Source organism: Hyla sarda, chromosome 12 (assembly GCF_029499605.1).
Source record: "Hyla sarda isolate aHylSar1 chromosome 12, aHylSar1.hap1, whole genome shotgun sequence".
NCBI classification, from domain to species: domain Eukaryota; kingdom Metazoa; phylum Chordata; class Amphibia; order Anura; family Hylidae; genus Hyla; species Hyla sarda.
In genome coordinates, this window is record NC_079200.1 from 33,084,145 (window position 1) to 33,100,291 (window position 16,147).

The following is a 16,147-nucleotide window of genomic DNA, read 5'->3' on the forward strand; positions in this document are numbered from 1 at the left end:
CTTATCCTGGTCTTTGGTGTTTCCACTACACTGCCTCATGTGTTTTCTTGTGTGACAGGTGAAACAGTATCTCTAGTGGACGTGGACATATCACACAGAGGTTCATGTTCTACCCACCCGCCTACTCCACCCCCACCTCCTCGCAGGAGCCTGAGTCTTCTAGGTAACGCTCTTTCTATTGTCTTCTGTCATTGTGCCCTTACATGGACTCCTCAATCACACATGTCTTCATTGTAGCCTTCAACAACCAATCAAAATTCAGTTTGAAAAAATGAAGGATACTTTCACGTTTTGTTCCTTTTGTGGTCTGTTTGTAAAATGACCTGAATGTAGTCACTAGCTGTGTATGTTGGGGTCATAGGATTGAATGACTTCTATGCCTATTTGTGCACAGATACGACTGAAGCTGACTTGAGATTCAGAAATCGCATCTGTGCCACAGCACAGTCGTATCCGTGCACAAATAGGCATAGACGTCATTCAATCCTATGACCCAAACATACACAGCTAGTGACTACATTCAGGTCATTTTACAAACAGACCCCAATTTTCTGTCTGATAAGACCATAAGGTGTTGTTGTGGTATCAGAAAGCTCTTCCTATATCTGACACTTTTTTCACACTGCATTAAAAAATAGGAGCATATTTAAAGGGGTACTCCGCTGGAAAACTTTTATTAATTTATATTTAATCAACTGGTGCCAGAAAGTTACAGATTTGAAAATTACTTCTTTTAAAAAAATCTTACTCCTTCTAGTACTTATCAGCTTCTGTATGCTCCACAAGAAGTTCTTTTCTTTTTGAATTTCCTTTCTGTCTGACCACAGTGCTCTCTGCTGACACCTCTGTCCATTTTAGGAACTGTCCAGAGTATGAGCAAATCTCCATAGCAAACATATCCTGCTCTGGACAGTTCCTGACATGGACAGAGGTGTCAGCAGAGAGCACTATGGTCAGACAGAAAGGAAATTCAAAAAGAAGAGAACTTCCTGTGGAGCATACAGCAGCTAAGTACTAGAAGGATAAGGATTTTTTTAATAGAAGTAATCTACAAATATGTTTAACTTTCTGTCAGTTGATTAAAAAAATAAAAAAAAAGTTTTCCAGTGGAGTACCCCTTCAAGCTAAGCAAAATAACAACCGAGAAAAAATGAAGGCCAAAAAAAGTCTGTAAAAGCCAGTGTAAATAGAGTACTCACATATTTTTTTGACACCACAATCACTCAAGCAAAGGGGCGGAAGCACTTAGTTAAAGGGGTACTCCGCCCCTAGACATCTTATCCCCTATCCAAAGGATAGGGGATAAGATGTCAGATCGCCGGGGTCCTGCTGCAGGGGACCCCGGGGATCGCTGCTGCAGCACCCTGCTATCATTACTGCGCAGAGCGAGATCGCTCTGCACGTAATGACGGGCAATACAGGGGCCGGAGCATCGTTGCGTCACGGCTCCGCCCCTCGTGACTTCACGGCCCGCCCCGTCAATACAAGTCTATGGGAAGGGGACGTGGCGATCGTCACGCCCCCTGCCATAGACTTGCATTAAGGGGACGGGCTGTGATGTCATGAGGGGCGGAGCCATGACATCACGCTGCTCCGGCCCCTGTATCGCCCGTCATTACGCACAGAGCGAACTCGCTCTGTGCTTTAATGATGGCGGGGTCCCCAGCAGCGGGACCGGGGCAATCTAACATCTTATCCCCTATCCTTTGGATAGGGGATAAGATGCCAGGGGCGGAGTACCCCTTTAAGCAGTGTGCCCCTTCGGCTTTTCTCGAGGTTATAAGTGTAGAAGCTCATAGAAATATACATACACGCTGCTCGTGTAAAGCCGAACACAACCGGAGACACACAGCTCAGGTATCAGCACTTATATTCACACTGATCAAAACTTATCATAAGTATGAACATTTCTGAATCTTGAGTTACACTTAAGAGGTTTGGAAACAATAATGGATAGGTTCATAGTTGTTTTGTCCATCATGTTGTTGTATTTTTGTTTACTATAGTATGTGTTTATTTTTTTTATTTTTTTCCTCCTTCTTTTAGATGATATAGGAGGTATACAACCCGCGTCTGTTTTAGTAGGTCCTATGGGTTCCTCACTACAGTCGTTCCCGCTGCCCCCTCCACCACCGCCACATGCTCCGGGTCAGACTTTACTACTATTTACCTTAACAAAGTTATCATCTATAGCGATTTTACAGTAAATTTTTATATAATTTTTTTTTTCATACTGCTTTATTTTACACTACATCAAACATTCTGTATCTTTTAATGGACTAAAAGTAATTTAGTGACGGGCTAAGTTCACACATTGTAAAATGAAAACAAACAAAGGCAGTAAAATAGATTTAAAAAGCTCTTTTTTTTTTTTTTTTTTATCTAATGTGTTACATTAAAATCCATTAGTCTATTAGTGCACACAATTGTGTAAATAAAAATAATAAACAGCAGTAATTCCAATGTTGGAATTCCTGGTGTGTTTCTTATTTTTTCACAAATTGTGTGCACTGACAGCTGCTTTTCAATAGACTTAAAGGGGTTATCCAGGAAAAAACTTTTTTATTTATTTATTTATATATATATATATATATATATATATATATATATATATATATATATATATATATATATATATATATATATCGACTGGCTCCAGAAAGTTAAACAGATTTGTAAATTACTTCTATTAAAAAATCTTAATCCTTTCAGTACTTATGAGCTTCTATAGTTAAGGTTGTTCTTAAAGCAAATCCTCTTCTAAACTGGGCGGTTCCCGAGACACGTGTCATCAGAGAGGACTTAGACAGAAAAGAACAACCTTAACTTCAGAAGCTCATAAGTACTGAAAGGATTAAGATTTTTTTAATAGAAATAATTTACAAATCTGTTAATTTCTGGAGCCAGTTGATATATAAAAAAAAAGTTTTTTTTCCTGGATAACCCCTTTAAATGGAACACATCATTGTAAAAGTTGAAAAAGCAAGAGTTTTTTTTTTTTTCTTTTTTACATTACTATGTGTGAACTTAACCTAAAGGAGAACTCCTAAGCACACCAGTATATATGTAAAATACGTTCAGTTTAAGTATGGCATTTACCATGTATACTTGGTTTTGGGTAAATAATGTATACAGTATCTCACATTAGTGCACACCTCAGATTTTTGAAAATATTTTATTTTTACTTAAAAAACGTGAAGAAATGTCCAAATTGGGCCCAATTAGGCATTTTTCTTCTTGTGTCATGTGACTTTTTAGTGTTACAAGGTCTCAGGAGTAAATGGGGAACAGGTGCCCTTAAGGACAAGGATTAAATTTTTTTTTTTTTTTTTGCACTTTTGTTTTTTCCTTCTCCCCTCTAAAAATCATAACTCTTTCAATTTCCACCTATGAGGTCTTGTTGTTTGTGCCACCAATTGTACTTTATTGTTACATCGCTTATTTTACCATAAAATTTACAGTGAAACAAAAAAGTGTGACAAAATTGGGAAAAAAACAAACAAAACATTTTAAAACTTTTGGGAGCTTCCATGTCTACGCAGTGCCGTTTTCAGTAAAAAAAAAAAAAAAAAGACACATTATTCTATAGGGCCATATGATTAAAATGATACTAGTTTGCCTAGGTTTTTTTTAATTTTACTACTTTTAAACTTTTTGTACGAAAATATTTTTTGTACGAAATCATTAGATTGCATGCACTGTTCAATGCTATGCCATTGCATAGCATTGATCAGTGTTATCAGCGCTCCATTGCTCCAGCCTGCCATCGCTGACTGGAGCCTCGGAACACCGATCTGACAGTGGGGAGCCAGGTAAGGGACCTCCCTCCATCGTCTCAGCTGATCAGGACGCCACGATTTTTCTGCAGTGGTCCTGATCAGCCCACTGAGCTAGCCAGGACTAGTTTTCTCCTGAGCGCGCTTCATATAACTGGAGTGGGCAGTGGATGCAAATGTACGTCCGTTGTCCTTAAGAGGTTAAATTTGGAGTTATTGCTCTCACACTCGATTAATGGTCACTGGAAGTTCAACATGGCACCTCATGGCAAAGAACCAAGGATCTGAAATAAAGTATTGTTGCTCTACATAAAGATGGCCTTGGCTGTAAGAAGATTGTCAAGACCCTGAAACTGAGCTGCCAACACGGGAAGCAAGACCATACAGCGGTTTCACAGGACAAGTTCCACTCGACGCCATGGTCGACCAATGAAGTTGTGTATGTGCTTGACGTCATAGCCAAAGGTTATTGTTGAGATATAGATGCCCATACTGGATCAAATTGGTCCCAGAAGGTAGCCTCATCTAAAGATGATGCACAAAAAAACCTACAGTTTCAAGAAGGCTAAGGAAATGGATTACTGGAACTATGTCCTGTGTCTGATGAGACAAAGATAAACTTATTTAATTGTGTCAAGCGTATGTGACGGTAACCAGATGAGGAGAACAAAGACAAGTGTGTCTTCTCTACAGTCAAGCATGATGGTGGAGTGTCATGGTCTGGGTGCTGCTAGCAATGAGAAGTTACATTTCATTGGGGGGAACCATGAATACCAACATGTACTGTGACATACTGAAGCAGAGCATGATCCCTTCCCTTCAGAGACTGGGCTGCAGGACCTTATTCCCAACATAACTCTAAACACTTCCAAGACTAAGACTGCCTTTCTAAAGAAGCTGAGAGTAAGGGTACGTTCACACTGCGAAATTCCGCGCAGTGAACAATACAATCAGTGTGAAAGGGTCTTCTGCGAGACCTGTCCACACTATGGAATTTCTGTGCAAAGAAAGAATATGTTCATTCTTTGCGCAGAATTTCGTGAGTACTGCATAGCCGTCAATGGTGACAGAATCTCCGCTCGCGGAATTCCGCAGTGTCAACATACCCTTAAGGTGATGGCCTGGCCAAGTGTGTCTCCAGACATAAACCCTATTGACCATCTGTGGGGGGGGGGGGGTGCATGGTCTATAAGCTCCGTCATGTCATCATGGTGGAATAGAACAGGACTCTAGGGGCAACCTGTGAAGATCTGGTGAACTCCATGGCCAAGAGGCTTAAGGCAGTGCTGGGAAATAATGGTGGTCACACAAAATATTGACACTATGTGCCCAATTTGGACATTTCCTCTTAGGGGTGCACTCACTTTTATTTGCCAAGATTTAGACATTACTGGCTGTGTTGAGTTATTTTGAGGGGACACAACATTAAACACTGTTAAACAGGCTGTGAATTCACTACTGTACATTGTAGCAGAGGGGCGTTACTTCAGTGATGTCACATGAATAGAAGAAAATATTTACAAAAATGTGAGGGGTGGACTCACTTATGGGATATACTGTATATATAATGTGAGGGGTGGACTCACTTATGGGATATACTGTATATATAATGTGAGGGGTGGAGTCACTTATGGGAGATACTGTATATATAATGTGAGGGGTGGACTCACTTATGGGATATACTGTATATATAATGTGAGGGGTGGAGTCACTTATGGGAGATACTGTATATATAATGTGAGGGGTGGAGTCACTTATGGGATATACTGTATATATAATGTGAGGGGTGGAGTCACTTATGGGAGATACTGTATATATAATGTGAGGGGTGGAGTCACTTATGGGAGATACTGTATATATAATGTGAGGGGTGGAGTCACTTATGGGAGATACTGTATATATAATGTGAGGGGTGGACTCACTTATGGGAGATACTGTATATAATGTGAGGGATGGACTCACTTATGGGATATACTGTATATATAATGTGAGGGGTGGACTCACTTATGGGATATACTGTATATATAATGTGAGGGGTGGACTCACTTATGGGATATACTGTATATATAATGTGAGGGGTGGAGTCACTTATGGGATATACTGTATATATAATGTGAGGGGTGGACTCACTTATGGGATATACTGTATATAATGTGAGGGGTGGAGTCACTTATGGGAGATACTGTATATATAATGTGAGGGGTGGACTCACTTATGGGATATGCTGTATATATAATGTGAGGGGTGGAGTCACTTATGGGAGATAATGTATATAATGTGAGGGGTGGACTCACTTATGGGATATACTGTATATAATGTGAGGGGTGGACTCACTTATGGGATATACTGTATATATAATGTGAGGGGTGGAGTCACCTATGGGAGATACTGTATATAATGTGAGGGGTGGACTCACTTATGGGATATGCTATATATATAATGTGAGGGGTGGACTCACTTATGGGATATACTGTATATATAATGTGAGGGGTGGACTCACTTATGGGATATGCTGTATATATAATGTGAGGGGTGGAGTCACTTATGGGAGATAATGTATATAATGTGAGGGGTGGACTCACTTATGGGATATACTGTATATAATGTGAGGGGTGGACTCACTTATGGGATATACTGTATATATAATGTGAGGGGTGGAGTCACCTATGGGAGATACTGTATATAATGTGAGGGGTGGACTCACTTATGGGATATGCTATATATATAATGTGAGGGGTGGACTCACTTATGGGAGATACTGTATATATAATGTGAGGAGTGGAGTCACTTATGGGATATACTGTATATATAATGTGAGGGGTGGAGTCACTTATGGGATATACTGTATATATAATGTGAGGGGTGGAGTCACTTATGGGAGATACTGTATATATAATGTGAGGGGTGGAGTCACTTATGGGATATACTGTATATATAATGTGAGGGGTGGAGTCACTTATGGGATATACTGTATATATAATGTGAGGGGTGGAGTCACTTATGGGAGATACTGTATATATAATGTGAGGGGTGGAGTCACTTATGGGAGATACTGTATATATAATGTGAGGGGTGGAGTCACTTATGGGAGATACTGTATATAATGTGAGGGGTGGACTCACTTATGGGATATGCTATATATATAATGTGAGGGGTGGACTCACTTATGGGAGATACTGTATATATAATGTGAGGAGTGGAGTCACTTATGGGATATACTGTATATATAATGTGAGGGGTGTAGTCACTTATGGGATATACTGTATATATAATGTGAGGGGTGGAGTCACTTATGGGATATACTGTATATATAATGTGAGGGGTGGAGTCACTTATGGGAGATACTGTATATATAATGTGAGGGGTGGAGTCACTTATGGGAGATACTGTATATATAATGTGAGGGGTGGAGTCACTTATGGGAGATACTGTATATATAATGTGAGGGGTGGACTCACATATGGGATATACTGTATATATAATGTGAGGGGTGGAGTCACTCATGGGAGATACTGTATATATAATGTGAGGGGTGGAGTCACTTATGGGAGATACTGTATATATAATGTGAGGGGTGGAGTCACTTATGGGAGATAATGTATATAATGTGAGGGGTGGAGTCACTTATGGGGGACACTGTACTTGTACTTTATATCATTCGATTCATTTAAGGGATTTTCTGTGGCCTTAAGATATGCCATCAATACCAGATCAGTAGGGGTATCCCAGCACCCCCCATGGATCATCTGATCTGCAGTAATTAATCGAGCCATGTATCCCTTTCATTGTTTACCAGGCACAGTGCTGTACATGTTGTTGCTGTTGTTTTTTAGGACCGTATCTCACTGTAGCTCAGACAAGTCAATGATATGGAGCTATGTGTAGTACCAGACACAACAGTGACAAAACGTATGGAGCTATGCTGGGAAAGGGAACCTGCCATAACGTTCATGCTGCCTAACTAGGACTTATCTGGGCGATCCCCAGTGGCTTCTGCTGCTCCTCCTGAGACATCTATTAATCCAGGCTGGTGGATGCTCTAGCGCAGTGGTCCCCAAACTGTGGCCCTCCAGATGCTGCAAAACTACAACTCCCAGCATGCCTGGACAGCCAACGGCTGTCCAGGCATGTTGGGAATTGTAGTTTTGCAACATCTGGAGGGCCACAGTTTGGGGACCACCGCTCTAGCGACTCATGGTTCAGGAATCATGTAAGTGATGAGCGGTTCCCTTTAATAAAGAGGCCAATATGCATGTTCACCTATTGTGGCCTTTTTAAACTAAAATTATGTCGTCAGTATTAAAGTCTCAGAAAACCCCTTTAATAGCAATCCACTCTCCGTTCTGTTACTTTCTAAAAAAAAAAATTGTGTTAAAGGGGTACTCTCCTGGGAAAAAAAAAATTTTTTTATATTTATTTATTTATTTTTAAATCAACTGTTGCCAGAAAGTTACAGATTTGTAAATTCCTTCTATTAAAAAAAAAAATCTTAATCCTTCCAGTATTTATCAGCTGCTGTATGTGCCACAAGATTTTCTTTTCTTTTTGAATTTCCTTTCTCTCTGACCACAGTGCTCACTGCTGACACCGCTGTCCATTTTTAGGAACTGTCCAGAGTAGGAGCAAATCCCTATAGCGAACCTCTCCTGCTCTGGACAGTTCCTAAAATGGACAGAGGTGTCAGTAGAGAGCACTGTGGTCAGACAGAAAGGGAATTCAAAAAGAAAAGAACTTCCTGTGGAGCATACAGCAGCTCGTAAGTACTGGAAGGATTAAGATTGTTAATAGAAGTAATTTACAAATCTGTTTTAACTTTCTTGCACCAGTTGAAAAAAAAAAAATATATAAAAAGTTTTCTAGGGGAGTTCCCCTTTAAAGCACTGCCTTCAGTATCGCATAGCTGAGCTGCAGTGTAAAGCATGGGGGGAGGTGAATATAGACAATTGAATAACAGTAGGATGTTGGTTCTTCTAAAAGAAACTGAATGCAAAAATGTCTTTGGTAATTTTATTGCAGATCCCCTGCCTCGAGTGGTACCTCTTCGGCCGCCTGAGTGTTTGCCAGTCCCGTTGGTACAGCCCCTTCAATGCCCCATTCTAAGGCAGGATCCTAGTAGTTTTGCAGCAAGCCTGAGAGAACTAGAAAAGGTTACCATTAATCATATAATTCATATATTTACCAGTCTTTTGGGCCTGTGATTTTACTTGGCGCATCTTTCTTCCTGCAGTGCGGTTGGTACTGGGGTCCTATGAACTGGGAGGACGCAGAAATGAAGCTGAAAGGGAAGCCAGATGGTTCGTTTCTTGTACGAGATAGCTCTGATCCTCGCTATATCCTGAGCCTCAGTTTCCGCTCACAGGGCATCACCCACCACACGCGCATGGAGCACTATCGAGGTGAGAGCGCATGGTGGCTACTTATGAGGAAGCAGGATGCAGTTTAGTGGAGAATAAAATAAGTTTGTTTGGCTAATACTCAACCAGGACCGGCTTGGCAAACAAGTGGCCGTGTCACTTTTTCTTTTCGCCCATAGATGCATCTTGAACGTAGTGTTAAAATAGCATTAGGGTAGGTTCGTATAGCAATGCGATGATGAGGATATGGATGGATGAGGATGCATGAGGAGGATGGATGATGGAGGAGGATGGATGATGGAGGAGGATGGATGATGGAGGAGGATGGATGATGGAGGAGGATGGATGATGGAGGAGGATGGATGATGATGGAGGAGGATGGATGATGGAGGAGGATGGATGATGATGGAGGAGGATGGATGATGATGGAGGAGGATGGATGATGATGGAGGAGGATGGATGATGATGATGGAGGAGGATGGATGATGATGATGGAGGAGGATGGATGATGATGATGGAGGAGGATGGATGATGATGATGGAGGAGGATGGATGATGATGATGGAGGAGGATGGATGATGATGATGGAGGAGGATGGATGATGATGATGGAGGAGGATGGATGATGATGATGGAGGAGGATGGATGATGGAGGAGGATGGATGATGGAGGAGGATGGATGATGGAGGCGGATGGATGATGGAGGCGGATGGATGATGGAGGCGGATGGATGATGGAGGCGGATGGATGATGGAGGCGGATGGATGATGGAGGCGGATGGATGATGGAGGAGGATGGATGATGGAGGAGGATGGATGATGGAGGAGGATGGATGATGGAGGAGGATGGATGATGGAGGAGGATGGATGATGATGATGATGGAGGAGGATGGATGATGATGATGATGGAGGAGGATGGATGATGATGATGATGGAGGAGGATGGATGATGATGATGATGGAGGAGGATGGAGGAGGAGGATGGATGATGATGGAGGAGGAGGATGGATGATGATGGAGGAGGAGGATGGATGATGATGGAGGAGGAGGATGGATGATGATGGAGGAGGAGGATGGATGATGATGATGGAGGAGGATGGATGATGATGATGGAGGAGGATGGATGATGATGATGGAGGAGGATGGATGATGATGATGGAGGAGGATGGATGATGATGATGGAGGAGGATGGATGATGATGATGGAGGAGGATGGATGATGGAGGAGGATGGATGATGATGGAGGAGGATGGATGATGATGATGGAGGAGGATGGATGATGATGATGGAGGAGGATGGATGATGATGATGGAGGAGGATGGATGATGATGATGGAGGAGGATGGATGATGATGGAGGAGGATGGATGATGATGATGATGGAGGAGGATGGATGATGATGATGATGGAGGAGGATGGATGATGATGATGATGGAGGAGGATGGATGATGATGATGATGATGATGATGGAGGAGGATGATGATGATGATGATGGAGGATGGATGATGATGGAGGATGGATGATGATGATGATGATGATGATGATGATGGAGGAGGATGGATGATGGAGGAGGATGGATGATGATGATGATGGAGGAGGATGGATGATGATGATGATGATGATGATGATGATGGAGGAGGATGGATGATGATGATGATGGAGGAGGATGGATGATGGAGGAGGATGGATGATGATGATGGAGGAGGATGGATGATGGAGGAGGATGGATGATGGAGGAGGATGGATGATGGAGGAGGATGGATGATGGAGGAGGATGCATGATGGAGGAGGATGGATGATGGAGGCGGATGGATGATGGAGGCGGATGGATGATGGAGGCGGATGGATGATGGAGGAGGATGGATGATGGAGGAGGATGGATGATGGAGGAGGATGGATGATGGAGGAGGATGGATGATGGAGGAGGATGGATGATGGAGGAGGATGGATGATGGAGGAGGATGGATGATGATGATGATGGAGGAGGATGGATGATGATGATGATGGAGGATGGATGATGATGATGATGATGGAGGAGGATGGATGATGATGATGATGGAGGAGGAGGATGGATGATGGAGGAGAAGGATGGATGATGATGGAGGAGGAGGATGGATGATGATGGAGGAGGAGGATGGATGATGATGGAGGAGGAGGATGGATGATGATGGAGGAGGAGGATGGATGATGATGATGGAGGAGGATGGATGATGATGATGGAGGAGGATGGATGATGATGATGATGGAGGAGGATGGATGATGATGATGATGGAGGAGGATGGATGATGATGATGATGGAGGAGGATGGATGATGATGATGATGGAGGAGGATGGATGATGATGATGGAGGAGGATGGATGATGATGATGGAGGAGGATGGATGATGATGATGGAGGAGGATGGATGATGATGATGGAGGAGGATGGATGATGATGATGGAGGAGGATGGATGATGATGATGGAGGAGGATGGATGATGATGATGGAGGAGGATGGATGATGATGATGGAGGAGGATGGATGATGATGATGGAGGAGGATGGATGATGATGATGGAGGAGGATGGATGATGATGATGATGGAGGAGGATGGATGATGATGATGATGGAGGAGGATGGATGATGATGATGATGGAGGAGGATGGATGATGATGATGATGGAGGAGGATGGATGATGATGATGATGGAGGAGGATGGATGATGATGATGATGGAGGAGGATGGATGATGATGATGATGATGATGGAGGAGGATGGATGATGATGATGATGATGGAGGATGGATGATGATGGAGGATGGATGATGATGATGATGATGATGATGATGATGATGATGATGGAGGATGGATGATGATGATGATGATGGAGGAGGATGGATGATGATGATGATGATGATGATGATGATGGAGGAGGATGGATGATGGAGGAGGATGGATGATGATGATGATGATGGAGGAGGATGGATGATGATGATGGAGGAGGATGGATGATGATGATGGAGGAGGATGGATGATGATGATGGAGGAGGATGGATGATGATGATGGAGGAGGATGGATGATGATGATGGAGGAGGATGGATGGATGATGATGGAGGAGGATGGATGGATGATGATGGAGGAGGATGGATGGATGATGATGGAGGAGGATGGATGATGATGATGGAGGAGGATGGATGATGATGATGGAGGAGGATGGATGATGATGATGGAGGAGGATGGATGATGATGATGGAGGAGGATGGATGATGATGATGGAGGAGGATGGATGATGATGATGATGGAGGAGGATGGATGATGATGATGATGGAGGAGGATGGATGATGATGATGATGGAGGAGGATGGATGATGATGATGATGGAGGAGGATGGATGATGATGATGATGGAGGAGGATGGATGGATGATGATGATGGAGGAGGATGGATGGATGATGGAGGAGGATGGATGATGATGGAGGAGGATGGATGATGATGGAGGAGGATGGATGATGATGGAGGAGGATGGATGATGATGGAGGAGGATGGATGATGATGATGGAGGAGGATGGATGATGATGATGGAGGAGGATGGATGATGATGGAGGAGGATGGATGATGATGATGATGATGATGATGAGGATGGAGGATGGATGATGATGATGATGATGATGATGATGATGAGGAGGATGGATGATGGAGGAGGATGGATGATGGAGGAGGATGGATGATGGAGGAGGATGGATGATGGAGGAGGATGGATGATGGAGGAGGATGGATGATGGAGGAGGATGGATGATGGAGGAGGATGGATGATGGAGGAGGATGGATGATGGAGGAGGATGGATGATGGAGGAGGATGGATGATGGAGGAGGATGGATGATGGAGGAGGATGGATGATGGAGGAGGATGGATGATGGAGGAGGATGGATGATGGAGGAGGATGGATGATGGAGGAGGATGGATGATGATGATGAGGATGGATGATGATGATGAGGATGGAGGAGGATGGATGATGATGATGATGATGGAGGAGGATGGATGATGATGATGATGGAGGAGGATGGATGATGATGATGGAGGAGGATGGAGGAGGATGGAGGAGGATGGAGGAGGATGGAGGAGGATGGAGGAGGATGGAGGAGATGGATGATGATGATGGAGGAGGATGGATGATGATGATGATGATGGAGGAGGATGGATGATGATGATGATGATGGAGGAGGATGGATGATGATGATGATGATGGAGGAGGATGGATGATGATGATGATGATGGAGGAGGATGGATGATGATGATGATGATGGAGGAGGATGGATGATGATGATGATGATGGAGGAGGATGGATGATGATGATGATGATGGAGGAGGATGGATGATGATGATGATGATGGAGGAGGATGGATGATGATGATGATGATGGAGGAGGATGGATGATGATGGATGATGATGGAGGAGGATGGATGATGATGATGATGATGATGATGATGATGGAGGATGGATGATGATGATGATGATGATGATGATGATGATGATGATGGAGGAGGATGGATGATGATGATGATGATGATGATGATGGAGGAGGATGGATGATGATGATGATGATGATGATGGAGGAGGATGGATGATGATGATGGAGGAGGATGGATGATGATGATGGAGGAGGATGGATGATGATGATGGAGGAGGATGGATGGATGATGATGATGGAGGAGGATGGATGATGATGATGGAGGAGGATGGATGATGATGATGATGGAGGAGGATGGATGATGATGATGATGGAGGAGGATGGATGATGATGATGATGGAGGAGGATGGATGATGATGATGATGGAGGAGGATGGATGATGATGATGATGGAGGAGGATGGATGATGATGATGATGATGATGGAGGATGGATGATGATGATGATGATGATGGAGGAGGATGGATGATGATGATGATGATGATGATGATGATGGAGGAGGATGGATGATGATGATGATGGAGGAGGATGGATGATGATGATGATGATGATGATGATGGAGGAGGATGGATGATGATGATGATGATGATGATGATGGAGGAGGATTGATGATGATGATGATGATGATGATGATGATGATGATGATGATGATGATGATGATGATGATGATGATGATGATGATGATGATGATGATGATGATGATGATGATGATGATGATGATGATGATGATGATGATGATGATGATGATGATGATGATGATGATGATGATGATGATGATGATGATGATGATGATGATGATGATGATGATGATGATGATGATGATGATGATGATGATGATGATGATGATGATGATGATGATGATGATGATGATGATGATGATGATGATGATGATGATGATGATGATGATGATGATGATGATGATGATGATGATGATGATGATGATGATGATGATGATGATGATGATGATGATGATGATGATGATGATGATGATGATGATGATGATGATGATGATGATGATGATGATGATGATGATGATGATGATGATGATGATGATGATGATGATGATGATGATGATGATGATGATGATGATGATGATGATGATGATGATGATGATGATGATGATGATGATGATGATGATGATGATGATGATGATGATGATGATGATGATGATGATGATGATGATGATGATGATGATGATGATGATGATGATGATGATGATGATGATGATGATGATGATGATGATGATGATGATGATGATGATGATGATGATGATGATGATGATGATGATGATGATGATGATGATGATGATGATGATGATGATGATGATGATGATGATGATGATGATGATGATGATGATGATGATGATGATGATGATGATGATGATGATGATGATGATGATGATGATGATGATGATGATGATGATGATGATGATGATGATGAGGATGATGATGATGAGGATGATGGAGGAGGATGGATGATGATGATGATGATGGAGGATGGATGATGATGATGATGGAGGATGGATGATGATGATGATGATGATGATGATGGAGGAGGATGGATGATGATGATGATGGAGGAGGATGGATGATGATGATGATGATGATGATGGAGGAGGATTGATGATGATGATGATGATGATGATGATGATGATGATGATGATGATGATGATGATGATGATGATGATGATGATGATGATGATGATGATGGAGGAGGATGGATGATGATGACGATGATGATGATGGAGGAGGATGGATGATGATGACGATGATGATGATGGAGGAGGATGGATGATGATGACGATGATGATGATGGAGGAGGATGGATGATGATGATGATGATGATGGAGGAGGATGGATGATGATGATGGAGGAGGATGGATGATGATGATGGAGGAGGATGGATGATGGAGGAGGATGGATGATGGAGGAGGAGGAGGATGGATGATGGAGGAGGATGGAGGAAGAGGATGGAGGAGGCTGGAGGAGGAGGAGGTTGTTGAATGAGGAGGAGGAGGCTGGAGAAGGAGGAGGCTGGATGATGAGGAGGAGGAGGCTGGATGAGGAGGAGGAGGAGGCTGGATGAGGAGGAGGAGGAGGCTGGATGAGGAGGAGGAGGAGGCTGGATGAGGAGGAGAAGGAGGAGGCTGGATGAGGAGGAGAAGGAGGAGGCTGGATGAGGAGGAGAAGGAGGAGGCTGGATGAGGAGGAGGCTGGATGAGGAGGAGAAGGAGGAGGCTGGAGGAGGAGGAGGCTGGATGAGGAGGAGGAGGAGGAGGAGGCTGGATGAGGAGGATGATGGAGGATGGAGATATTTATATAGTGCCAGCAGATTCCGCAGCACATTCCGCAGCACCTTACAGTTTTGGTGGTACAAGTAAAGACAAGTATTTGATCAGGGTTTCCCAACCAGGGTGCCTTGGCTGTCCGGGCGTGCTGGGAGCTGTAGTTTTGCCATAGCCAGAGCCACCCTTATTGGGAAACCTTGTATTAGTCATTACAATATTACACACTAATATTCTAACAGGAGGCGTGAGGTTCTTACTTGTGAGAACTTACAGACTATAAGGAATAGGTTTAAGACAA

The 16,147-nt window shown here is 43.0% G+C and overlaps 1 protein-coding gene across 3 annotated transcripts in view; it reads left to right on the forward strand.

Moving 5' to 3' along the window:
* SOCS7 (suppressor of cytokine signaling 7) overlaps positions 1-16,147 on the forward strand; it is a 52,726-nt gene that overhangs the window by 17,033 nt on the left and 19,546 nt on the right. For 2 of the 3 annotated variants that reach the window (XM_056549154.1, XM_056549153.1), the window contains exons 3-6: positions 59-163; positions 2,047-2,148; positions 8,793-8,923; positions 9,004-9,172. In XM_056549154.1, the coding sequence (XP_056405129.1) occupies positions 59-163; positions 2,047-2,148; positions 8,793-8,923; positions 9,004-9,172 (507 nt within the window). The remainder of the gene's footprint in view (positions 1-58; positions 164-2,046; positions 2,149-8,792; positions 8,924-9,003; positions 9,173-16,147) is intronic. The other variant, XM_056549155.1, reaches the window with a different exon arrangement.